The 22,842-nt window shown below is 47.2% G+C and overlaps 1 protein-coding gene across 1 annotated transcript in view; it reads right to left on the bottom strand.

Annotated features, from left to right (window-relative positions):
* The window catches only part of LOC115397267 (dynein heavy chain 8, axonemal-like), a 30,671-nt gene extending 9,228 nt beyond the window's left edge, over window positions 1–21,443 (bottom strand). The window contains exons 1-56 of the mRNA XM_030103497.1: window positions 21,425–21,443; window positions 21,085–21,236; window positions 20,825–21,001; window positions 20,616–20,729; window positions 19,229–19,336; window positions 19,021–19,122; window positions 18,780–18,926; window positions 18,499–18,696; window positions 18,286–18,362; window positions 18,099–18,201; window positions 17,891–18,010; window positions 17,680–17,815; window positions 17,219–17,409; window positions 16,776–16,892; window positions 12,446–12,562; window positions 12,128–12,245; window positions 11,914–11,948; window positions 11,729–11,835; window positions 11,559–11,658; window positions 11,332–11,455; window positions 10,848–11,014; window positions 10,642–10,768; window positions 10,227–10,462; window positions 9,916–10,020; window positions 9,714–9,827; window positions 9,569–9,631; window positions 9,350–9,450; window positions 9,126–9,263; window positions 8,635–8,875; window positions 8,356–8,555; window positions 7,900–8,053; window positions 7,651–7,814; window positions 7,328–7,430; window positions 7,052–7,156; window positions 6,700–6,861; window positions 6,239–6,463; window positions 5,891–6,063; window positions 5,548–5,726; window positions 5,280–5,467; window positions 5,121–5,207; window positions 4,934–5,041; window positions 4,721–4,855; window positions 4,486–4,647; window positions 4,159–4,405; window positions 3,749–3,990; window positions 3,527–3,667; window positions 3,217–3,448; window positions 2,850–2,992; window positions 2,619–2,753; window positions 2,292–2,414; window positions 1,998–2,211; window positions 1,813–1,922; window positions 1,572–1,735; window positions 1,300–1,492; window positions 1,095–1,217; window positions 875–1,005 (exon numbers count right to left, since the gene is read on the bottom strand). Of these exons, the coding sequence (XP_029959357.1) occupies window positions 875–1,005; window positions 1,095–1,217; window positions 1,300–1,492; window positions 1,572–1,735; window positions 1,813–1,922; window positions 1,998–2,211; window positions 2,292–2,414; window positions 2,619–2,753; window positions 2,850–2,992; window positions 3,217–3,448; window positions 3,527–3,667; window positions 3,749–3,990; window positions 4,159–4,405; window positions 4,486–4,647; window positions 4,721–4,855; window positions 4,934–5,041; window positions 5,121–5,207; window positions 5,280–5,467; window positions 5,548–5,726; window positions 5,891–6,063; window positions 6,239–6,463; window positions 6,700–6,861; window positions 7,052–7,156; window positions 7,328–7,430; window positions 7,651–7,814; window positions 7,900–8,053; window positions 8,356–8,555; window positions 8,635–8,875; window positions 9,126–9,263; window positions 9,350–9,450; window positions 9,569–9,631; window positions 9,714–9,827; window positions 9,916–10,020; window positions 10,227–10,462; window positions 10,642–10,768; window positions 10,848–11,014; window positions 11,332–11,455; window positions 11,559–11,658; window positions 11,729–11,835; window positions 11,914–11,948; window positions 12,128–12,245; window positions 12,446–12,562; window positions 16,776–16,892; window positions 17,219–17,409; window positions 17,680–17,815; window positions 17,891–18,010; window positions 18,099–18,201; window positions 18,286–18,362; window positions 18,499–18,696; window positions 18,780–18,926; window positions 19,021–19,122; window positions 19,229–19,336; window positions 20,616–20,729; window positions 20,825–21,001; window positions 21,085–21,236; window positions 21,425–21,443 (7,997 nt within the window). The remainder of the gene's footprint in view (window positions 1–874; window positions 1,006–1,094; window positions 1,218–1,299; window positions 1,493–1,571; window positions 1,736–1,812; window positions 1,923–1,997; window positions 2,212–2,291; window positions 2,415–2,618; window positions 2,754–2,849; window positions 2,993–3,216; window positions 3,449–3,526; window positions 3,668–3,748; window positions 3,991–4,158; window positions 4,406–4,485; window positions 4,648–4,720; window positions 4,856–4,933; window positions 5,042–5,120; window positions 5,208–5,279; window positions 5,468–5,547; window positions 5,727–5,890; window positions 6,064–6,238; window positions 6,464–6,699; window positions 6,862–7,051; window positions 7,157–7,327; window positions 7,431–7,650; window positions 7,815–7,899; window positions 8,054–8,355; window positions 8,556–8,634; window positions 8,876–9,125; window positions 9,264–9,349; window positions 9,451–9,568; window positions 9,632–9,713; window positions 9,828–9,915; window positions 10,021–10,226; window positions 10,463–10,641; window positions 10,769–10,847; window positions 11,015–11,331; window positions 11,456–11,558; window positions 11,659–11,728; window positions 11,836–11,913; window positions 11,949–12,127; window positions 12,246–12,445; window positions 12,563–16,775; window positions 16,893–17,218; window positions 17,410–17,679; window positions 17,816–17,890; window positions 18,011–18,098; window positions 18,202–18,285; window positions 18,363–18,498; window positions 18,697–18,779; window positions 18,927–19,020; window positions 19,123–19,228; window positions 19,337–20,615; window positions 20,730–20,824; window positions 21,002–21,084; window positions 21,237–21,424) is intronic.
* Window positions 21,444–22,842: the final 1,399 nt, after the last annotated feature.

Raw genomic sequence — 22,842 nt, 5'->3', positions numbered from 1 at the left:
AAATAAAAGCAAGAACAAACACCAAAGGACACTGTACTTCAGTCAAAGGGGTGAATCTGTGGAACAGTCTGGACAAGGAACTAAAAACAGCAAAGTCTCTGAATATATTCAAAAAATCATACAAAACCTGGGTGATTAATAAATACACACAGTGAAGTAGTAGACAAACCCAACAAGACATATCATACAAAACTCACAACCAAGCTAATTTTTTTTTTTTTTTTTTTTTTTTTTTTTTTTTTTTAACGATTTAACTCATTCTTTTATCCATTATGTCTGATGGTTTGGCCTCTGTACTTTATCTCGCGTCACCATTTACTGTAAGTACCACTCTTAGCGACCTCATAAATGGGGAGAAGCACAAGAAGGAGGGAGGAAAATTTGGACGGAAGGGGAGAGGATGGGGAAGGGAGAGGGAAGGGAAGGGAAGGGGGAAGAGAGAGTAGAACCACGAGGAAGGAAGGGAGCAGATGGAAGGGAAGGAGAAGGGAAAAAAAAAAAATAAATAAATTTTTGCAACAAAAACGACAGGAAGAAAATGTTAATTAACAAAAGTGTTTCCTTTTGCTGTGCCCTATTTAGATTGTCGGCTTGTTGTCATAGCTCGACTTAGTTCGGTTCTATTTAATTTTCATACAGCGGTGAGGTAGTGGTGGGCAAAATAAGCTTCGGCTTCAGCCCTAAACCTTTTCGGCCAAATGATATGTGTATTCATGTGTATGTGCGTTCAAGTGTATGTATGTATGTGCACATAAATATGTCTGAGTATGTCTATGTATATAAGTGTATATCTATATGTATGCATACATAACTTATGACATGTATTCTTTATGGCCGAAATAAAATTAATTAATAAAAAAATTCCGCGTCTCACTTGGTCAGAGTAATCCGGAAGATGTCGTATCCGGCGATGTATGAAGCCAGGCGAGTCAGGCTCTGCTTCCCTGATCCTCCCACTCCCACCAGCATGGCGTTCCCACCGTCAGTTCGAATGATTCTGGAGATCTAAAGGAAAGAAGAAACTCAAAGGTCACCACGGTCCCATGGCCTGCCGCCAAAGACTTGCTCGAGTCAGAGGAGGATTACTGCGTCACCTTGACAAGATGAGTCATTGCATCTTTGAAGAAAACCAGGTCCAAGCTGGAGCCTCGGACCATTTCGTTGTGCTGAGTCTGATAAAACTTCAGCTTCTCCGACAAAAACTCAAAGTTGGGGACCTTGGAGAGCAAAGGTTGTTCAGATTGTGAGCAGAGAGTTCATCACGCCAAAAAAATGTCTCGTGCAATACGAATAAATCACCAGCTCATAAACTTTGGGAGCGTCAAAGCAGGCGTCCTCATCGTCTTCGTCGGTGGGTTCGGGTGCGTCTCGGAAGAAGTCCACAAAGAAGGGCTCGGGGTGAAGCTCCGAGACGAGCCTCGGGTCCACGTGGTCCTTGATGACACGGGTCAGGGACTCGTCGAACCACTCTCTGTCCTCGGAGCAAATGAACCTGCAAAACAAATCAGGCAACGTTCTGCTTCTGTCCGGCGGCTGCACTGAGGAAAAGGCCTGGCTGCTTGATACGGCACCTGTCTGCGATCACTCGGGTACATTCACTCTTGAACAGAGCCAGGAGAGTGGGGACATCGCCACACTCCTCTGCTCTGATGGTCAGCATGCCCTGCCAAATCCTGGACAGATCTCTCAAGTTGAAGATGTAGTGGAACTTGGACGGTGTCGGAAGCATTTTGGCCTGAAATGTAAAAACAGAAAATCAGATTATCTGCTCCCTGGTGAACCTCATCATCAGTCCAAAGTTCCTTTTCTGACCTTTGTCCACTGCCACAGAATCCTCCCAGCGGACACCAGGGACTTCACCGTGTTTGTGACGCTACTGGTGAAATTCCTGCATCCATGGAAATATCCACAGCCGATGACGCCTGAAGGAAAAAGAGCAGACGATGAGTTGATTAAATGCGACAGGAGAGCGAATCTTGATTTGGTTTTTTTCTTACCAAAGATCTTGTCGATGGAGGCGTTTGACGGCAGCGTGCAGTTGAAGACGGTGAACTGTCTCTTGAGTCGCTGCGGGATGTCGTTCCTCCCGCCGCCCGGGTGAATCATGGCAGCCAGGATCTGGACGTCCTTCACAGTGGTGAAGTCTCCCGGCTTGTCCAGGTTGTACATGCCGCTCATTTCCATCATCTGACGCACGATCTCGTTGGTGATCTGAATGGATTCCAGCGGACGGGTCGGACGCAAGTCATTTAAAACACAAACCTACTCTGAAAACAAATCGAAAGCCAAACCTGGTCTCCCCATTCGTTCACAACAGGCATGTTGATGTCATCGACGAAGACGGTCATCCTGCGTCCTCCCGGAGGTCCGTAAGTGCTGCCAATCCTCTTCTCGATGTAGCTTTCCAGGGTTCTCTGCATGTGGAAAAGCATCATCACAAACATGTGTCATCAACTGATGGAGAATTCCTCTTCTTAACACAGCAATGGGACATTTTCAACAGTTCAACAGCCTCAATGCACTTTACAAAATCCTCCTTTCTCATGAAAACAGGAAATTCTACATGGAGCCGCTCAGAGAAACCCGAGTCCGGAGTCTTGTGCTGAAACGAACTGTACCTGAAACATGACGGGTTCTGTGGCGGAGGAGAAGTTGAGGGACTTGAAGAGGTCGGTCTCCGGGTCGAATTTCTTGGTGAAGCCTTTGATCATCACTGTCTTCGCTGTTCCTTGTTCGCCGATCAGCAGGACGGCCTAAGAGAACGAATGAATCACACAGACACACGGATCAAGCAGGAACTTTCTGTGAAGAAGGCAGACAAAGAGAGATCTTTCTATCTCTCTCACAACCTTGCGCTGTTTGGCGATCGCCTCCAGCAGGAACGCCGTCCTCGTGTTGTCCACGTTGGGCACAAGAATGGAGGTGTAGTCCGGCACGTGGTCGGTTGGATACACGTATTCCCCAACGTGCTCGTTCCAATGACACCAGTCACCTGCAAACACAGGGTGTTATCAGCGGTCGTTTCAGCACTAACGTCAACGGCACGGTGTGTATTTTTTGATTGCTTTGAAGCTCTCTGTAACGGCTACCTCCAACAGAAAACTGACAAAAACCATCCAAGAGCTGGACCAACAGAAACACTCACTACTTCCACCTCCTGCATGACAGAGCAGACAGTACTCGACGAGTGAAGAAGTCAGTTGAAACAGAACTCACCTTCGGGGTTGACCATGTACTCGAACATCGTTTCTCCGGGCTGCTTCAGAGGCACGTCGATGTGGCTGCCGTGGCTCCTGATGTAGGCCTCCAGCTTGTCCCGGTCCTCCAGCTCCAGCAGCGCTCCCACACTCCACATGAGCGAGAAGACAAAGAGGCGCTCCAGGTGTTTGCCACCAGCGAAGCCGGGAACTTCCGTGGTGGGGAGGAGGCCCTCCAGGATGTTCACCGACTGAGGAGGCAACAATCCACAAGTTCAAAACCCCTCCTGCAACATCTCCTGGAGAATACTCTTTACTTGGATACATGCCTGCGTCAGGTAGTTGCACTCCAACAGCTCCATTTTGGGTTTCAGGTTCTGCTTCATGAACACGTAGACGTCCTTGAAGATCTTGCTGTACAAACCCAAAATGCTCTTTGCCTCCTGCGCGGTGCGCTTGCGAGCCCAGCCCTGCAGCAGAGAGAGGATTTGATGCCTGTGTGGTGAAAGCCCGGCGTCACCGTCACTGTGTGGACGGCTCTGGAGACGTACCTGGAGGATGGGCTTCCAGCCGAGAGCAGACGAGCTCATGAAGACCATGCCCAGCCGGGACACGGTGGCAGGGGAGGCGTTCTCCATGTTGTGCACCTCGAACACCAGCTTGCAGTTGGGCGACATCGGGATGCGGTCGCCGTTCGCCAGGGTCAGTGTCTTGTTGTCGTCCAGCACAGAGTTGAGATTTTCGATCCATATGGCGTCCACGGGCCCGTCCAGCACGAGCCAGATGAATTCGCCTGGAGTCACAGCAGCTCGTTTAAACAACATGTCAATGAAAAGGTCTTTCCATCATCAACCTGCAACCATTCTCCATTGTTAACCCCATCATTTTCCCTGCTTCTGCCATTTCCGTGCAAACAGACGTCGTGATCGTGACGCTGCTGGTGCAGACTGCTGCCACTGACCTTTCTTCGCTTTGAGCGTCCTCCTCCACAGGGTGGAGAAGATCCCGTCCGTCCAGTCGTTGGTGGCTGCGTCCAGTCGGCCGAACATCTGCGGAGCTGTGATCGCTTTGGGATTCATCCTCATCTCCCGGTGCGGACTCCCACATTCAGTCAAAGCTCGCATGAGGATGTTGATGGCGCTGGTCTTCCCGGCTCCGCTCGGGCCCAAAGTCATCAGGCCGTGGCGAACAAGCATGGCCTCGTACAGCTGATGGAACAGATACAGTCAGGCGTCAGAACCAGGGCTGGTTTCCAAACACCGAACAGACTGAGGAGCGCGTAACATACCTGGACCAGCTTGAGGTTCCAGGGCGGGTGGTTGACGAGGCCGGCCAGCTCCACCTGATGGGACACGGCAGCTTGGAGGTCAGTGTAGGTGCTTCCGTCCAGCCGGATGCCAGGAAACAGGTCGTTGATCAGACTGAGGAAGAGCGGCTCATCCTCATCCACCTGAAACAGAGAGAGAGAGAGTCAGAAGACACAGAACTCAGCACTGAAAGCATCACTTGAACAATGTTCTCACCAGTTTAGACAGGTTCATGTCCCGCAGCACTCTCATCACGATGCTGGACTCTGTGTCGTCGGGTCTTTCTCTTTTACAGGCGCCGAGCGTTCTGAGCACCGACAGAATGTTCCTCAGCCCAAAGTCGTAGTGGACCTGAAACGAGGCAGAGGAAGATGTCAGCACGTCCACCGTCCTTCAAAACGCGGCCGGAGCGCCTGAAGGGACTCTCACCTGTTTGGTGAGTTGTTCCTCGCAGAGTTTGTACAGAACGAAGAACTTCCGGGCTAAGATGGTGTTCTGGTTGAAGCCACAGCTGGCCAGCTTGACTCTCATGATGATCTGCGACAGATGGAGAGAACAGAGTTAATGCTTCACTTCTGAGCTGGAAGGAATGTTTTCTGCAGGAAATGTGACCAACCTGCCGGTCTGGAACCATCATGGACACGGTCCTGAACAGCACCTTCAGGTTTTCGGGGAGCTCCTGGCGGCCCGCGTACCCGGGATTCTACACAGAGAGGATGAAAACGCCGTGAGAAAAGAGTTCAGAGCAGTGAAATCTGTCCAGCGTGTTTCTTACCATGGTGATGAACAGTCCGAACTCCGGGTTCAGATCCACGCGGTCTCCGTCAGTGAAGACAAAGGTGCTCTGCTGATTCTTGCGCGCCGCCAGAATGACGTTCATCTGCTGAGCGGCCACGGAGAGAACCGGCAGGTCGATTCTGTTGAACTCGTCGAAGCAGCCCCACGATCCGGACATGGCGAGGCCTGAAGGGAGCGGAAACAGGAGATGAGTGAACAGAACCGGCACTGCTCGATGAACTGCTCCCTCTGCCCGGATTACACACCTTTATATATCCTTCCGAGTCCTCTGAAGTCCATCTGGTCGGAGCAGTTGAACACCACCACGTACTTGCCCAGGCAGCGGCCCATGTCTTTCACGGTCTCAGTCTTCCCGGTGCCGGCGGGCCCGGCGGGCGCTCCTCCCATGCTCATTCCCAGAGCCTGGGCCAGCGTGATGTAGCATCTGGGTGGACCGAAACAAAAGGACACTTCTTAACCTTAACATCCATCCACACTTCCATTCCAGAGCCACACCAGGAGGAAACACAGAGGAATCCTTCAGCCAAACAAAGATCAACACGTTTCTTTTCCTACAGTAACAACCCCATCACAACCATCTGCTCTTGCCTGTCGGTGAGTGGAGTGATGACCAGGCGGTCGGTGCAGCCCAGGAACTCGTTCTGGTACACGAAGACCACGTCGGTGATGGGGACGAAGACCTTATCCGAGTTTGGGCTGTAGTAAAATCTGGTCTGCTTCAGCCATTCAAAGTCTTTGAAACCTCTAATGCGCTTTGCAACCTGAGCACACGAATAAGGAGGAGACACAAGTCAGTAAGGTCAGTTTAGCTCAGTGGACTTCCTCTCTGTTTCAGGCCTTAAACTGTCAGATCACATCAGAAATAACCCAGCTCCTCTCACGTCAACGACAGCAACAAGTCGATCATTTCCATCACAACCGCAGTGGAAAACCTACCAGGTCGTTGAATATGTCGCTCTGGTGCAGGTGGATCGTCACCAGCGTCTCGTATTTCACTCGGTCGAATTTGCTCAGGTCGTGGGTGGTCTGCTTGATCAGTGTCGCCAGCATGCTGAGAAACTGCTGCTTGGTGTCACGCATGATCTTCTTATTGGATTCTGCTTGTTCCAGAGCCTCCTCAGCATCCAGTGTCCAGAGCATCTGGATTCCCAGCAGTCCCACCTGAAGAGAAGAGCACACGTTTGATTTCCTTTGGTTGATAATGAAAGGATGGAGACGTTTGTCCATCTGTCACCGGCTGGAGTGAGGGTTCACGTTCAGCTTTGACAACAGACGTGGAGAAATGCGCAACATAAAGCGATAAAATCTTAAAAGCTTCCGATCTATCGGGGGTGCAGAGAGGCCCCGTTTGAGCGGGGTGTAAACGGGGCCTCGCAGACGCCCTCCCGTCTTCTGACCTGCGCCTGGAACTTGTCGAGGAAGGGGATGAGTTCCAAGTCTCCCTCCATGATCTCCGCGTCGGCTTCTCTGATCCTGGAGTGTAACGAAGCCTGCTGCTGCACCAACAGCTGGCCGAGCCACTGCTCCACCGGTCCCTGGGCCACGACGGGCTGGATCAGCTGCACACACACGCACACGCACACGCACATTATTTCCTGCCCTCACATTTATGAACAGCTGTCATGTCAAACTGCTTGATAAACCCACTTTGTACCACAAGGTGGCGCAGTGAGTGACTCTATTCAGAATGAAGAAGAACCGCTGCTTGAGCACAACACAAAGCTCGTGATGTGAGTGAATCGGACGTACCGGCAGCTCCTCTCCTTCTCGGGAGCGAACACTCAGAATCTTGTCATATTCTGTTGCATCAAACTCGACTTCATTCACGTTGTCAAACAGTCCGAGGAGATGCGGCTGGAAGATAAAGAGCATGTGAAATACTGCTCCAACAACGTTTGACTTGGAAAACACAAGAAGGCAACAGTTGCTCAGGAAAGATATTCCCAATGATTACTTGACCTTAGTTTTCAAGGCTACTGAAAGGCTACTGACCCCAGACTTAAAAGAAATGTTGACGGGTCAAACCTGAATCGTGTGAGAGTCGCTGGCTTGTCCAAGAATTTCCAAAAGAGACGGATCAGAGACGAAGAAGAACCGTGGAAACAGCAGTCTTTTCTTCTCCAGGTACCTAGCAAACAGAAGGGAAGAAAACATTTCTTATCCCAGAAGACTGGTTGGTGGAATACTGACAGGAGTCTGAAGACATGATACCAAATGCAACATCAGAAAGAGGATGACAACTCTCTGCAAATGCAGTTTGAACACATCAAACCGTGAAACAACTACTTCAAAGGTTGGAAAGTACTTTTAACATCACCAGCAGCAAAAACAAAGAGAATCAGACTTACACTGCCAGAGATTTCTGACAGTATTCCAGCTCTTTCTGCAGGCCGGGCAGCCGTTTGGCCAGAGTGGGCTCGCCTGCGCAGCACTCCACCACATTCGGGACCTTCTGCGCTCGCTCCATCACCTCCACCCAGGACTTGTCGATATTCTGGAAACGCTCCTCTTCCTGCGATGCAAAACATTTGTGATTACAAGGCCTTAAAAAGCCGTCACTACAAAAGCACGGATTAGAAAAAGCAGGAGGGCTCCACCTGAGGAAGATCCTTGGCGATGTCTCCTCCCACGAACACGGCTTCCAGGTAGACCCACAGGTTCTGGACCACGCACCACTGCTCGATCACGTCGGAGCACGTCAGCAGCTTGGAGCTCCAGTCCTGGACCTCTGCTTTGTAGAAGCTGCAGTATCTGGACCGAGAAGACACGGACGTTACAGACATGGAGCGGCAGCTCTGGTTCATAACGCTCCCATCAGCCACAACAATATGACCACCGGCATCGTTTTCGTGTAAAACCTGCTCAAACTCAGCGAACTGGAGGAGCATTGCTGACTGAATGAAGCCGATTCTTCAGAGGTGTGTTAGAGGCTAAAGTCAATTTGCTCTTCACAACACTGCTGGTCATGATGTTTTGACCGACTGGTGTGTTTCAGCAATGCAAAGAAAACACGTGTGTGTGTGTGTGTGTGTGTGTGTGTGTGTGTGTGGTACCTGTTGGTGAGCAGCGAGCTCAGCACCATCAGGCCGTCTTCCAGAAGTGTGAGGATTTCCGTCGTTTCGCCTGGATTCAGCAGCAGCTCTCCTCTCTGCTTGAATGTGGTCAGGCTCAGCCTCTGCTCCAGCCACACCTCCTTCACTTGGGACAGCTTCTCTTCGATGTCCTTCTCCTTCACGGCACATATGCAGATGTCCTACAGAGGCACAGAGAGGTGAACAAACCAAAGGGAGACGGGCTGGGAAGTTCTCAAGACTGAGAAATCCAAGGCAAACCTCGATGTCGTCCTTGTGCTCCAACAGAGGCGCTTCCACGACATTCTGCAGAGTGAACGCATCCGACTCCACCTCGAACCGGTGCCCGGTCAAGTCTGTGATCTGCTGCCAGTGTCTCTTTATCATTGCTTTGTCTGCCATCATTTCCAGCAGAGGACACAACTCGCTGAAGTCGTCAATGGTCTGCTTCACGTTCAGGAAGGCCTGCCCGTCCCTCAGAGCACTGGGGAGCCGCCGGCACCTTCAGACAGGGAGGAAAACACGTCAACAAGGTGAACAGCCTGAGCAGACAATAATGTCTGAAGCTCTGGTTTAAAGAAGTGAGAGTCCACAGGTGAGCGGCGGGGGACTAAAAGCTGCTTCACCTTGCTCCTTCTGACTCTGGACACTGAGTAAAGCCTTGCTGAAGGGTCTGGAGGGTTCAAGTTCTACAATCTGAGATGCATTCAGGGCTTTTTAAAGCAGAAGAAGGAGTGGGGGGGGGGGGTCACCTGTTCTGGAACTCCAAAAGTTCTGCTTTGATGGTTGTGATGTCCACCTCTGTCCACAAGGTGCTGCAGTGGCCGCTGATCTTACTCATCGCCGCGTCGAACACACCGTACAGCTTCTGAAGCAGGTCCAGCTCTTTCCTGGGGTAAACATCACAAGTTGCAGCTTTAACTGGGTTCTCACCGACTCTGGGAGAAGTTAAGCTGACGGTAGGACTGTTACACACTTGGTGGCATGGAGCGCAGGATACCGTGTGACTGGCAGACCCAAAAGCCGCTCTCCTGATGAGTACAAGTTGAAATTGTCCCATAACTCCTCAAACCGAGCCTGCAAGAAAAGAAGAACATTGAATAAGTCACCATTCGCTCCTGGTGCTGGAAGTGAGTTTCAGTCACTCAGACGATTCTTCTGGTGTGAATGTTGGTGACGTTGTTGACGAGGTTACCTGAAAGGCGTGGAACCTGCGGCTGGCCTCCTGTGAAGCGATTCCCTCGACCCCTGGACCTTCCTACAACACAGAACCATGAAGTCAGAGCTTTTCCACCCTCACCGACTCAATACAGTAAGTCAAATGTCCACGGAGTACTCACAGTCTCATACTCCTTCATGAACGCAGGAACGTCGTGTTTGAAAACAGCCACACTCTGCAGGAGGTCCACACTCAACTGGGGCTGCAAACTGACAAACTTCTCCTGCACTGAACTCTGGGAAAGTCACCACACAACAGAGATCACAGGTGAGTTAGAGGAGGACGGGAGAAAGCAGCCTTCATGGTTTCTCTGATACACTTACGGCTTTAGACTTGAGCTTGTCGAAGAACTGCCTGAGCTTTTTAACTCCCAGCGCTTCTTCCTGGGTCACCTCCGCTTCACTCTGCATCAGGAGTTCGTAGGCGTCCTGCAAAACACGACGCTCAAACGTTTCCTCGGCAGAAAGAACTGATAACTGGGAGAATTACGATTATGGCAATAACCCCATCCATATCTCACACAAACACAGACACAAAGTAAACAAGAAAAACTGTGGACATTCAATACTGCAAAAGAAAGGCAAACCTGTGGGGAAGCTGTGAGCTGCTGAGCACAGCACTGTGTTTCTCTCACCTTGATAGAGGTCAGCGTGGTGTGGATGTCCAGTTCTGCCTCTTGCAGGTCAGACAGCGTCTTTGAGGCACGAAGCGCATCTTTCAGGTCAACCAAAGGCTGTGACAGCAGCGCCAGGTACTGGTCGCCCTGCGCCCGGAGGTCCGTGGTCTTCTTCTGGTACTCCTCTCTCAGGCTTCTGCAGAGCAGCTCCTTCCAGGCGCTGGTCTCGGCGCTCAGGGCTTCCTTCAGCGCATCTGTTCAGAACCACAAACACAACATCTGTGTTAATCTGTGGCTCTCTCAGTGTAAAACATCTGGATTTGAATTTAAAATGCGGTTTTTGTTTTGTCTGCAGAACTCTTCAAACCTGTCATGAATACAAGGCATGAGGAGCGTTTGTCAGCACGGCGCGAGAGGAACGACTTCAGCTCACCTGTTGAGATCTCCATGAAGCCTGAAACGAGGACGGCCTTGATGTCCTGAATGTTGTCCTCCACTGAGTCGTAGCGCTGGAGGTCAGCCTGGACCTGGGTTAAAGATGGGCTGCTGTCGAAGAACTCCTTGATGAAGAACAACAAAATGTCAACATCTCATGATTTCAAGCTAACCGACAACCTCGAGAGTTCGTAGAGAACGAACCTTGACAGTGACGTCCTTGTCCTGGTCCCAGATCTCTCTGAAGGGCTCAAACTGTTGGAGGACGTCTCGGGTTTTCTCCATCTGGGAGCCGAGGCCTTGCTTCAGTAAGGCGACGGCCTTCTCCACGTCTCGTTGTTTGGAAACACGGTCAAACAAGTTGTCCTTTTCTGTGTCGTGAAATCAAAGACAGATAAAACCACATCATCAGTCTCGACATTATGACCACAGGCCTGCAGATATTCCTGCAGCAGTTGTTCGCTCCGTCATCAGCTCACATCTTCTGGTTTGGCTACAGAAACGCTGCGTCAGAGCAGCTTTACAGATCCTCCAACACACTCCAGTCCTGACAAGTGAGCATTTTTCTCCGTCTAACATCAGCTTGAAGGACCAAACACTCCTGTGCTGCTTGATATTCCAGCTGTCAGGAGTCACGACGTTCTGGCTCAGAGCTCAATTTCACAGAGGAGTGCTGATCGTGACTCACCTGTGCTCTTTGTGTGACCGTGGCTGAACTCTGGAGACCACAAAACCCCTTTGCTCACATCCAGCACCAGGAGGATGAGTTGATTTACGGCCTGTTGGATCTCGTCCGCAGTGGGAGCCAGTACCTGATCACAGAAAACAGGAGAAAACTGAACTTTCTGTTCAACAACACTCAATCCATTCACTGGCAAACTGATTTTCTCTTGGACTCCCCAAACAGAAACTCACCACGTTGGGTTTGACGAGCTGGAACTCTGATTTGACCAGTGGGACCGGGACAGACTCCGCCTCTGAAGACTGGCGCGACTTGGCATTTCTTGATTTCGGTCTGTAAAAGAGAAGTGTCAGTACTTCCACGCAGTGGTTTGGTAACAACATACAGGCACTGAAACACTTACTGAGTGCCGCAGACTCTTCTGTTCAGGGTCTCCAGAGACATTCTGGTGGCTTCCACGACCGCGTTGGACACTCGCTCGGTTAAAAGCTCATAAAGGCTCTTGAACTCCTAAAATGAGAGTTTTAAGTTAAATCGTGATCATATTGCTGCAATAACAAAGCTGCTGCAGTCTGGAAGTGAACTTACCTCTTCAAAATGGCTTCCTTTCTCTCCTCCACGACCTGAAAAGGTAACGAATAAAAAGATTAAAAAAAATGCTGACCTCACCTTCGATTCCTTTCAGATTTTTAAAAAAAGCAAAGTGCCTGGCTTTCAGTTTCATCACAGACTGTTGCTCGCAGCGTTAATCACTGCAAAAAGTGGAAGAAAAGTGCGACATAGTGTTGAAGGTGAAGAGCACCTGCAGAAGGCTCCTCCTCACTGCTGGACGGTCGCAGCACGTCACTCAGCTCCTCCATGGCTCTCTCCAGGTGTCTGCAGTGCAGCTCCAGTCTCTTCACACACTGCTGGCAGTGGCGCTAAACACAGAGGCAGAAAGTGCAGGGGTGAACACAACGCCGGTCCGAGCAGAGGAAATATGTACTTGTCGATCATGTGGACAGATCAGAAATAACAATATGAGCAGGTCAGATCAGTCCTGGCGGTGGGTGGGATTATCAGGCAGAGGTGAGAATGATCCAGCTGATCAGTGTGTGTTCTGTTTGACTCAGAAAGAAACCTTGTTCAGGTCGGTCAGGCGCTGGACTGAGGACGCATCTTCTGGAAGCTCGAGGAGTAAAGTCCCAGACATGTCCTGGAGATTGGTGTCGATGTGCTTCTCACTGATGCCTCGCACCTGAAAGCGTCGTCAACAAAACGTGAGCAGAGGGAAAGCAGCCAAGTGGAAATGTTGCATTTTGGATTGTTCGTGTTGTGTGTGCGCAGGCCGGCAACCTGGGAGACTGCACTGCAGGACACTCAGTGTGAAACCATGTTTATCTGTTGGGGATCGTGGGTACCCCGACTGAAACTGCTCGTTTGCCAGGCCTGCTGTGTGTCTGCCCCAGGACACACACACAGCGGGGGGGCAAGTTGTTGACGAGCGTAGAACTGTTTGTTTTCATTGAGTGGATTTAATCGAGACTGTTTTCCGGTTTTGATGAACTGGGGATAAGTTAACAGTCTGTAAGCTCATGATCACTTCGCTTCACCCAACGCCGGGTCTGCTCGTTAATCTGGATACTGAACTGTAAAGCTTCAGCCTCCAGCATCCCACCAAAACATCACATGGTTAATCCAACATCTTCCACCTGGGGGGTATTGCACAAAACCAGAATAAAGACATCCAGGATAAATGAGCAGGCGCAGCTTGAATAAGCCCAGTCGGTGTTTTCTCGGGTTAATCGGCTGCACGTTTGCCGAGCCAGGATGAAACGACGCGGCTCAGTCCAGCCCGGCGTGGAGCATCTGGATCAGTGCGCCTTCACAGCGTTCTTAAGACCACGAGATCGATCACAGAATCACAGATTGAAAATGGAACACGGACGAGCATCTTTCTTCACGCGGGACGAGCAGACAATGCTTCTTCAGTTATATGAAGAAGTAAAACATATATTCCACGAGAAAGGCGACACCAGTGTTGTAAGAAAGCAGAGGGAGAAAGCCTGGCAGTTAATAATGACCGGCTCAATGCGTAAGTAGCGCCAACATGTCCAATGTTGGCGCATTAAACAGACTCCATAGACTCTGTCCTCATTACAGTTCAAGGATGGAGCTGAGGACTTTTCAAGTCCACTAATAAATCCTGGTCTTTTTCTTTAATGTGGCCCAGAAAAGTGCACGTTTTTTTTGATTGATTGATTGATTGATTTTATTTGTTTCATTCTTTTTTAAAAGAAAGAAATGAAAAGGAACAGAAAGAAGTGAGACTTATTATGTCTGCCCCTATCAACATAAAATAAATGACAATTTGTCAAGATTTGTTAACATATCACAAAAAACACAACTAATAAGTATATTTTTGCCAATATCGCTGATGATCTCAATTGTGAGCACTTCCATTAAGTTTGGAATAATTACAGTTTTCATTTCAATGACTTTACTATGCAGATTTTCATCTACATAAAGGGCGACTCCTCCACCTCCTTTTTCCACCCTATTTGCATAAAACAGATTATAACCTTTGATTTGAACTTTATCAATATGAATCTCTTTTAACCAGGTTTCCGTCACAACAATCACTTTAAATGATTGTTTGATATCAGCAAAAAGCTCATTAATTTTTGGTAATTTCCGTTTTAGACTCTGACTGTTAAAGTGAATGATGGAAAATGCCTCATCCGACACCATATCTGTTCTGTTATTAAATTGCTGAATAGTAAAATAATCACATCTCCCTGGCGTTAGTATGGTATCAGTGATGTCCGCTTCCATGTTGTAAATTTTGTCACTGTTTGTGTCTACATGAGTGTCCATGATGTAGTGCATTCAACCTCTTATCTTCTTTGGTCCATATATCAAGGTGAACATTTATGCTCTGTTACTCGGCTTATGTGAAGTAGAATTAAGTTCAAAGAAAACTTCAACTCTGTCATCTATTGATTCAATTCTTCTCATGTTGTCTTCTGTTTCATCCCATTTGTTTCTTTTTTTTGGAATTATATTTTTTATTGATGATCTCACACCAGATACTCATTGGGAGCAGTACATTAACAACAAATCAGCACTTCAGGCTAACATTCAAAACGTTCTTTGCCAACTACTCCACAAAGTTAAGGGCAGATGTAGACAGTCACGCTGTTCGAAATGACTAAGGAGTTGCACTAAATGGGCCAATTTGCCAAAATGTTGAAGTATCCCTTTAAAGAGTGAGGAAGGAGTTCCCCTCTTCCGTGCACGTACATGGACACAAGCCATGGGCACGAGTGTTTCACTAAGCTGCAGTTACATCCAAGGCCTGCAGGGGCCGTTGTTTCTCATGAAACGTGAAAACTCCTTAATGCACCTTTAAATGTCTGTGTTAAAAGTTATTTTTGTCTTCATATAATCTGTGCAAGTAAATAGTACTAAAGTCAACCAGAACCAGCAAATGTAACGACTACAGTTATAAGATTTGGCTGCAGGATGATTAAATAAGGCAATGTGCAGAAAAAGCATGGAAATGCAGTAAACCACGCCCATTTCTCACACTGCTGACAGCAGAGCAGCAGGACTCATCTGATCCTGGTTTTGTGCAAAACCCCCCTGGTCTGAGGTGATGGACGACACAGGTCATGGAGACTCTTTCTGAATTGGCTTTTACAAAGTTGCACTTGAGAGAGGAAACAGGCCCCGCCCCCTCTCAAGCTCTCCTTTGTTACCGAGCACATGTGCCTAGCACGTCCCCCTGATCCGCCATTTTCACTGTAGTCTCTGGGCTGGCCGCCATTCTGACCTGGAGTTCCATCCCTCAGCCTCCACACACACACACACACACACACACACACAAAACCTGTATAGACACCGAGATAGAAATGTGTGTTTGGTTTGGTTTTATTGTTAATAAATATATTTTCTGGAATCATTTGTGTCGTTAATGTTTCACATTTATGAATGGAATGATGATCTGTTCTGTCCAAGAACTCCAGAACCCTTCAGGTTTTACTGTTAAAATTTGGCAATTAATAATCTAATTATTAATCCAAATTCCAAATTAACAGTTCAACCAAGTTTATGAGGCTGACTACAATGAATTGGCTCTTTTCCTACTAAACGTAGGTGACGCCCCGAGGTTATCTGCTGAATATCAGATCCAAAATTCTTTAATTAATAGTTCTCTTTGATAATCATTCATTATTACTGATAGCCAAATTCATTAAGTTGAAATCACAACATTATTGGTGCGGCCCATGTGAGCCGGAAGAACCTTAAAGGAGTCATATTATGCAAAATTCACTTTAAAAAGTTGTCTTTACAGTCGTGTTACCTCCCAGAGCCTCTGTATGAGCCCCCAGAAGTGAAACATTCAGTCACCTCCCTCAATTGCGCCCTCCACTTTTAAGGAAATACACACTCAAACACGCGATTCTGAAATCTTCCTTTTGTCTACGTCAACAAGAGGAACACCACTCCCCCCCGGAAGAGGATCCAGCCTTTGGGGGGCCCCGGATAGGTGGTTATAGTAGTATGTGTTGCTGTGGCCTCATTAAGACGTTAAAATTTGAAAATTGTCTTTTTCCTCCAACAGTTGAGGGTACCCTGTGTGAGAGAGTGGGCGTGGCCAGATGCGTTCAAGTGCATCCCAAAAAGTAGGCTGTTCGGAGGAGGGCTCCTCAGAGCCACTTTTTAGATGCTCAAACTCCGAACATAGGATCAATTTCGGGTGAACAAACTTATATACTATGTTTTTGGGCTTCTGTGACCGATATGCCGTGATTGAAAAATAACATAATAGGTCCGCTTTAATGCTGTGATAGATAGATGGACAGATGGATGGATGGAAAGATGGAGGGATAGATAGATCGATAGATGGATAGCTAGATAGATAGATAGAAAGATATTTATTTGTCATTGTCACAGGTAAAATGAAATTTAAAGTGCTGTCCAATCAGTGCGTCATTCATAAAAACCTAAAAAATGATAAGAAGTTACTTCATTAAAAAAAAATAAAACTTCAGACATAATCAAAAGAATAAACATTTCAACACCTTCACACAGACATCAGCACAGGACTTCATACACACAGTCATCAGGAAAACGAGGCAATCACTTCCTCGTTTTGTTGAGGACGGTTATTGCTGCTGGGTAGAAGCTGTGTTTGAGTCTGTTTGTCCTTGTGTTCATTCGTCTGTAACGTTTCCCAGAAGGCAGCATTTCAAACAATGAGTGACCCGGGTGTGAAGTGTCTTTTATGACATTTTGAACCTCAACATATCCATGATTTGTCATCCAAACTGAACAAACCCTCCGTACGGCCTCCTCTCTGAATGGCACGGTCTAAAAACAAACCTTTTACACCCAGTTTACATTCAGAGTCTCACGATTTGGAGCATTATGTGGAGCAGGAAGCCAGCCGTTTGCTAAGCTCGTACCTTTCCTGCAAGCGTCGTGAGCTCGGACAAAGCGGCATCCAAATCTTGGAAGTACTTGTCCAGGTATGAGCACGACCAGATGAACAGTGTGGCGCCTATGAGGAGTGTGTATTCCATCTGAATAAGACAGAAAAAGACAGAAAATGAACCAGCAAGAAGAGAAAATGAACAACTCCTCCAGTAAAAAGCTTCATATTTGCAGTTTTCTTGTGGGAAGATGAGCCTGAACTTGATCCCCCGCAGTGCAAACCACTGAACTACTGCATTTACAAGACTCACCTTCTGGATTGTTGGAGCCATCAGCGCTTTGAATTCTGGAGGTATGCTGTTACAAACAGAGCTGTAGTCCTTCAAAATTTTCTACAACAAACATAAAAAAAAGAAAAGTTATTTTCTGCTTTCATACAAAACATTTTGCCAGTGACAGACGTTGCTGTATATACCTGCAGTCTGAGACGAGCGCCGACGAGCTTTCCTTCCATCCTGACCAACTGCAGAGCGTTTTTGGGGACCTCCAGATCCATGCTGTTCAAAGACTTGGTCTCCTCCATGATCTCAGTGAGCACTGGATCGAAGTTGACAAAGAACTTCTTTGTTGTCGGGTGACAGACCAACAGAGTGACATTCAGGATTCCTGGGGAGAGAAAGACAGCCACGACTATTCAGTTGAGGATCATTAAAAGACATTAAAACACTTCAGCTCCGTTCACACAACAACGCTTCAAGTCAAAACACACTGTTTGTGCATCTTCATTTCAGAAAAGTTTCACCTTCAAGCGGCAACCTTCTGAAATCAGTGCAGTCAGCATGCTGGGTCACAGTCGGTGTTAATAAAAAGCTTCAACTTTTCACTTGAAATCGAGGCAGAGCAAACTGGCCCTGAGAGGCAGAATTCATAACAAACCCAGATCCAGCTTGGACGCTTCGTCGAACCACGCCTGGTGGTGAAAACACTCAAACTTCACCAAGCCGGCAGCAGTCCGGTTGTACATCCGGATCACGTCTTGCCCCCCCGGGCCGGAGAGGACGTCAGAGTTCTCCTGCAGAGACGACAGACGAATGAGTGAGCGTGAAAACCAAAATGAAGCATTCCACTGACAGAACTGTGGTCTTACTTTGATGAAGGATATGGGCTCCTCGATTGTTGTGAAGAGGTCCCGAGCCCAGCGGATCCTTCCGGCCACAGGAGGCTCGTTGCTCTTTAATGGAGGGTTGTCATTCTGACGGTCAAACACCTGAAGTAAAGGAAATTCAGAAACAGCCTTTGTAATGCATCCTCACAGTGCAGGAGACTCTGGACGTGCAGGCAGAGCGGACACACACCAGTTTCACACGCAGTAAATCTGAGGCGTAAATCTTCAGGAGAACCTCGCTGAAGATGTTGTTGATCTGTGCGTCCAGACAGGGAATTTTGAGGCTCTGAAATCTGCAGCAAAACAGTTTCTGTTCAGTTACCAGCACTTACACCACGACAGTCAGATTTCATTTCGCCGTACAACATTGTGCTCACCGCTTCATGAGAGAGGAAGCTTGGTCCCATGAATCCACTTCTGAGAAAGACCAACGCATGAATTCCTGCAGCCGATTCTGGAGAGAAAGACACGGCACTGTCAGCTCTACAAACACATTCTTGTCCCAGACTTCACCGCATCGCTCACATCCTTCCTCTGTCTAAATCACTGAGGCTCAGCAACACTGGGAAAAAACAAGCAACAACACAAACCTCAAAGTTCCTGACATCTTTCAGAAACGCCTCAAAATCCTTTTGGAACTGCGTTTCTCCGGGAGCCAACGCGTCGTACGGCTTCCCCTTCAGGCTGGAGGACAAGGTGTTGATCTGTTGGGCCAGAGGCTTCATGCCCTTGATGTCTGCGTTTCCCAGACAGTCAAAGGTCTCCAGCACGGACAGAGTCTGTGTGATCTGTAAAAGATGAGCCTGGTTACTGTCAACGCTCTTTCGTTCGGAGTGGGATTCAAAGGTTCCAGCGTTACTGATTTTTGTACCATCTCCAGCTTCCTGCAGAAATCCCCAAGCTGGCAGAAGACTTTTTCCTCTGAAACCTTGAGGGCGTTGATCCCGTCTCTCTCCTCTGACTGAGCCGTTGTTTGCTGGAAGCAGGACTTGTACTCTTGATGCAGACGGTTACAGTCCTACACGGGAAGAGAAGAGAAACATGTTCTTGCTGCTGTCTGCCATGACGTGGAACAGTTTCTGTACGAGGAAGCAACCGCTTCATTTTGTTACCTGAATTTTCCTGACGAGGTCCTTTGGATCTTGGCTCCAAACGGGACACGTGTTGTTGTCGGTGACGTATGATCTGCACTGCGTGACCAGCTGATCTGTGACCTGGAGAAGTTTTGGGGAGACGAGTTGAAAGAAAAGGGGTGTTGGACGTCGGGCCCGGTGAGCACGCCGCTGTACGTGTGAGTCTGAGTGACGTCAGTGAGCTTACCTGGACGAGCAGCGCAGAAACATTTTCACTCGTGTCATCGTACGGTGAGAAGCGGTGAATCAAATCGGTGGCAATGAAGATCCTCGGAATGATCTGCATCAGAGCAGGCTGAAACGACAAAGTCATGAACCAACACGGTGAGAATGATGTCAGTGGTGCGCACGCACGCACGCACGCACGCACGCACACACACACACACAGACTCACAGTGAAAGTAATTCTCTATTTTCATCTAAAACTTTGATGAGTATGACTTTGCTTGGGTTTTAACCCATTTCAACCAAAAGAAAAGGTTGGTTCATTGTGTTAACATCAAAATAATACAGCTGTCAGCACACCTGATCTTTCATATGGTCGTAATTATGTGGATTTAAAATGAACATAATTAGTTGGGTGTTTTTACAGAATCAGTAAATATGTTCATGCCCACAATAGTGACTGGAATGACAGAATGTTGTATTTGGGTGCATCCATCCCTCTGTGTATAAATACACATTAAATCTATGTTGGAATGAAGTTTCTACCCTTTTCTTTCTTTTAGATTCACACTAAGGGAATCTAAAATCTTAATTGTAGGAAAGCTAAAGGCTTGACTGGGTTAAAAGTAGGGATGGCTCGATACCACTTTTTCACATCCGATACCGATATCGATACTGCAGCCTTGAGGATTGGCCCAAACCGATCCGATACCGAAATTATTCTTGTTGTCATTCTCAAAGTTGTTAAAATACATGGATGTAATTTGCTTGATACTGACATCTAAAAATACCACCTTCATTGTACAACACCTGTTCTGATCCCCTAAAGAAAGAAGGAAAATATATGACAACAACTGAAGTTATGTGTAACTGCTGTGGCTTTATTAAAACTTAGAACTCACATTGCTTTCGACAACACTGTAAACAGCAGACCCAGCTGCACCATTCAAATGTTAGAAAATAAAACAGAGGTGTAACTCTGTGCAAATATTGAAATGAAATTAAACAATCCAAGTGTATAAACCACAGGGAGGATTATTTTATGAGCACCGTTGATATAATAAAGATGATTTTGGACTTAAAAAAACAAAAAAAACAGCTCCATTGGAGGAACATGCAGCTCAGGGTTTCCGCCGGACCTTTTCAGTCTGGGCGCCCGCCCACACTAAGTTCTGCAGCACCCGGACAACGGACGCACAGTGCGCGGGGGGGGGGGGGGTTTCTGATCGAACGAGTTCTAATAACAAAACTCCGATGCTCAATCCAGTCATTTTGGCCTGGATCGAACTCGATATCGATCCGGCGGATCGGATCGAACCGTCCCTAGTTAAAAGCAGTTTGAAGCACAGTGATGAAGGCAGATGTTGATCCTATGTGAGGTTTTCTGTGATGCTGGTGACTCCACCTACCGGGTTGAAGCTGTACAGCGGCTCAAAGGCTTCGTAAAGGCTGCTCAGCAGCTTCTCGTATGCTTTTGCCCTGTGAGCTTGGACGATGAGTCTGGCATCGAGCTCCAGCCACTCCTGCAGGTAGGGAGAAGATGAAACCAGCTTTGAGTATATTCTAAACCACATTTGTCTGTCTGCAAGATTAAACTATCTTAAGTTAGGCTCAGTACCCGCAGCTTTGAGGGACGGCTGCGGCAGAGTAGCATGACCACCGCCTGACACTCGGAGCCTCTGATCTGGCTGAAGATGGAGTTCAGGAGTGAAGATTTCTGTTGCCAGTGTTTTAACTCAGTCAGGGGCCCTCCGGAGGCCACCTCTCTCCTCAGCAGTTTACTGTTCACCAGGACCTGATGGGGGGAGAGGAGATGGTCATTGATCATGCTAACTGATCATCTGGAGGATGATGAAGGAGCGGAGGAGTGAGACCTACCAGCTCAATCTGTTTTTGCCACCCATTCAGGATGTCCTCCAGCTGTTTGATGTCAACTTCCTCAGCCGTATCATCCTGGGAGGCCAGCTTTGAGAGATCCAAGTCTGTTGTTGTTGTCAGACGAAAGGCGTCTTCGTTTGTTATCTTGGGGTCTGCGAAACAAACAAGAAAGAGGTTGAGCCGTTAAAATTCTGTTATCGTGAATGACTAATGAATAAATTCCATCAACAAATTCCACTGTAAGTTAAGTTCACACTTTGTCTTCAGTTCAAAATGTTTCCATTAACCTCTATATATATCTAACCATCAATAATAATGGACACATCCACATTAGACTTACACTTGTCTTGAGTATCCATCTTTCAGAAGATGTTGTTCGCTGTGTGAAAAACACAACACACAAACTTAGTCATGTATTCAGACACGGTTCAGAAGGTAGTGTTGTTAGAAGCTGTACTCACCAAAGGTTTGTGTCAACTGTGTCTTGCTTTTTTTTTTTTTTTTTTTACGTTTTTCACCTACAAAACAATCCACAGAAATAACAAAACACTGATTTCAAAGACCAAAAAAGCTTCATAAAACAGCACCACAGAGAAAACGTGTTTATTGTCTGATAATACATTTAACTTTTTAACTTGGCGGAGTCAGAATTTGAATGTGCTAATGTATGCTAACAATTAGCATATAAGCTAAAAACAGCTTAATATGGGTGTGACATAAATATCGAACTAAAAGTCGAATAATATTCTAAACAGAGAGTAATATGTCTTACTGAGAATCGTTTTAATGTCCAAAAAATGTGAAATTTCTCATAATCTTACCGAAACTCCGTTTCAGCCTGCGAAAAATCTGCTACTCCCGATCGCGCATTTAAATTGTGAGTGACGTCAGATGTTGTTGTCAAGGGAACCGCAGACCAGCGCATGCGCAGTTGAGGCAGCCAGCTTTGGAGGTTTTTTGTTTATTTATTTATTTATCTATTAATTTATTTTTAGAACTTTTGGATTTAATTAACACGGCAGACTGAGAATAACAGTGTCGTGAAATATGTCCGCTGTGGAGTGACAAGAGTGCCAAAATAGAAGATAAATCCGGAGTTTGACTGCCATCTAGCGGTAGGAGTGTAACAGCAGCTTAACATCCCATATGCCAGAGAGCAGCAGGGACAAGAGACATTCTGTAAGGACTATCCAATTTAGATAAATATACTGGATGTCCCGGCTACGACGGGACAGTTGGTAACCCTGTCCGCCTCGCCGCTGCCCCGAACAAAAACAGGAATCAGCAGTTTTGGGAGAGATTTGAGCTTTGAAAGGGAACTGTGGTGAGGTGCTGAACTGCAGGACTGTTGAGCCAACTCATCTGGTTTTGCAAATGTGATTTCTACTTCAAGAAATGAGTCAAACCAATGGAGAGAAACTGTAATATAAATCATAAGACAAGCTGAAAAAGAAGAAAAGAGTCTGACTTATAGTCCACAGGAATGATGTTAATATGAGACATAAAGGCGACTTCTCTTTAAACTGGACTTGAAAAAATATAAACATGTACAGGATAAAAGAAAAACCGGGTCAAGTGATAACTCACTCTTAATTAGAGTACAAAGTTTGTACCCTGCCCCCCCTCCTCCAAAAAAAAAAAAAAAAAAAAAGCGAAATGGACAAATACATCTGGAATCTGCACTCCTCCTAACACTGTGGTTATTTCAATATTACAGGAAAAGAAAATTCCAGCAATTCAGGAGTCATTTTGAAGTAA

This window comes from Salarias fasciatus, chromosome 11, assembly GCF_902148845.1.
Source record: "Salarias fasciatus chromosome 11, fSalaFa1.1, whole genome shotgun sequence".
Taxonomy (NCBI): domain Eukaryota; kingdom Metazoa; phylum Chordata; class Actinopteri; order Blenniiformes; family Blenniidae; genus Salarias; species Salarias fasciatus.
The sequence above is the reverse complement of the archived record's forward strand: the minus strand, read 5'-3'. Positions and strand labels throughout refer to the sequence as shown.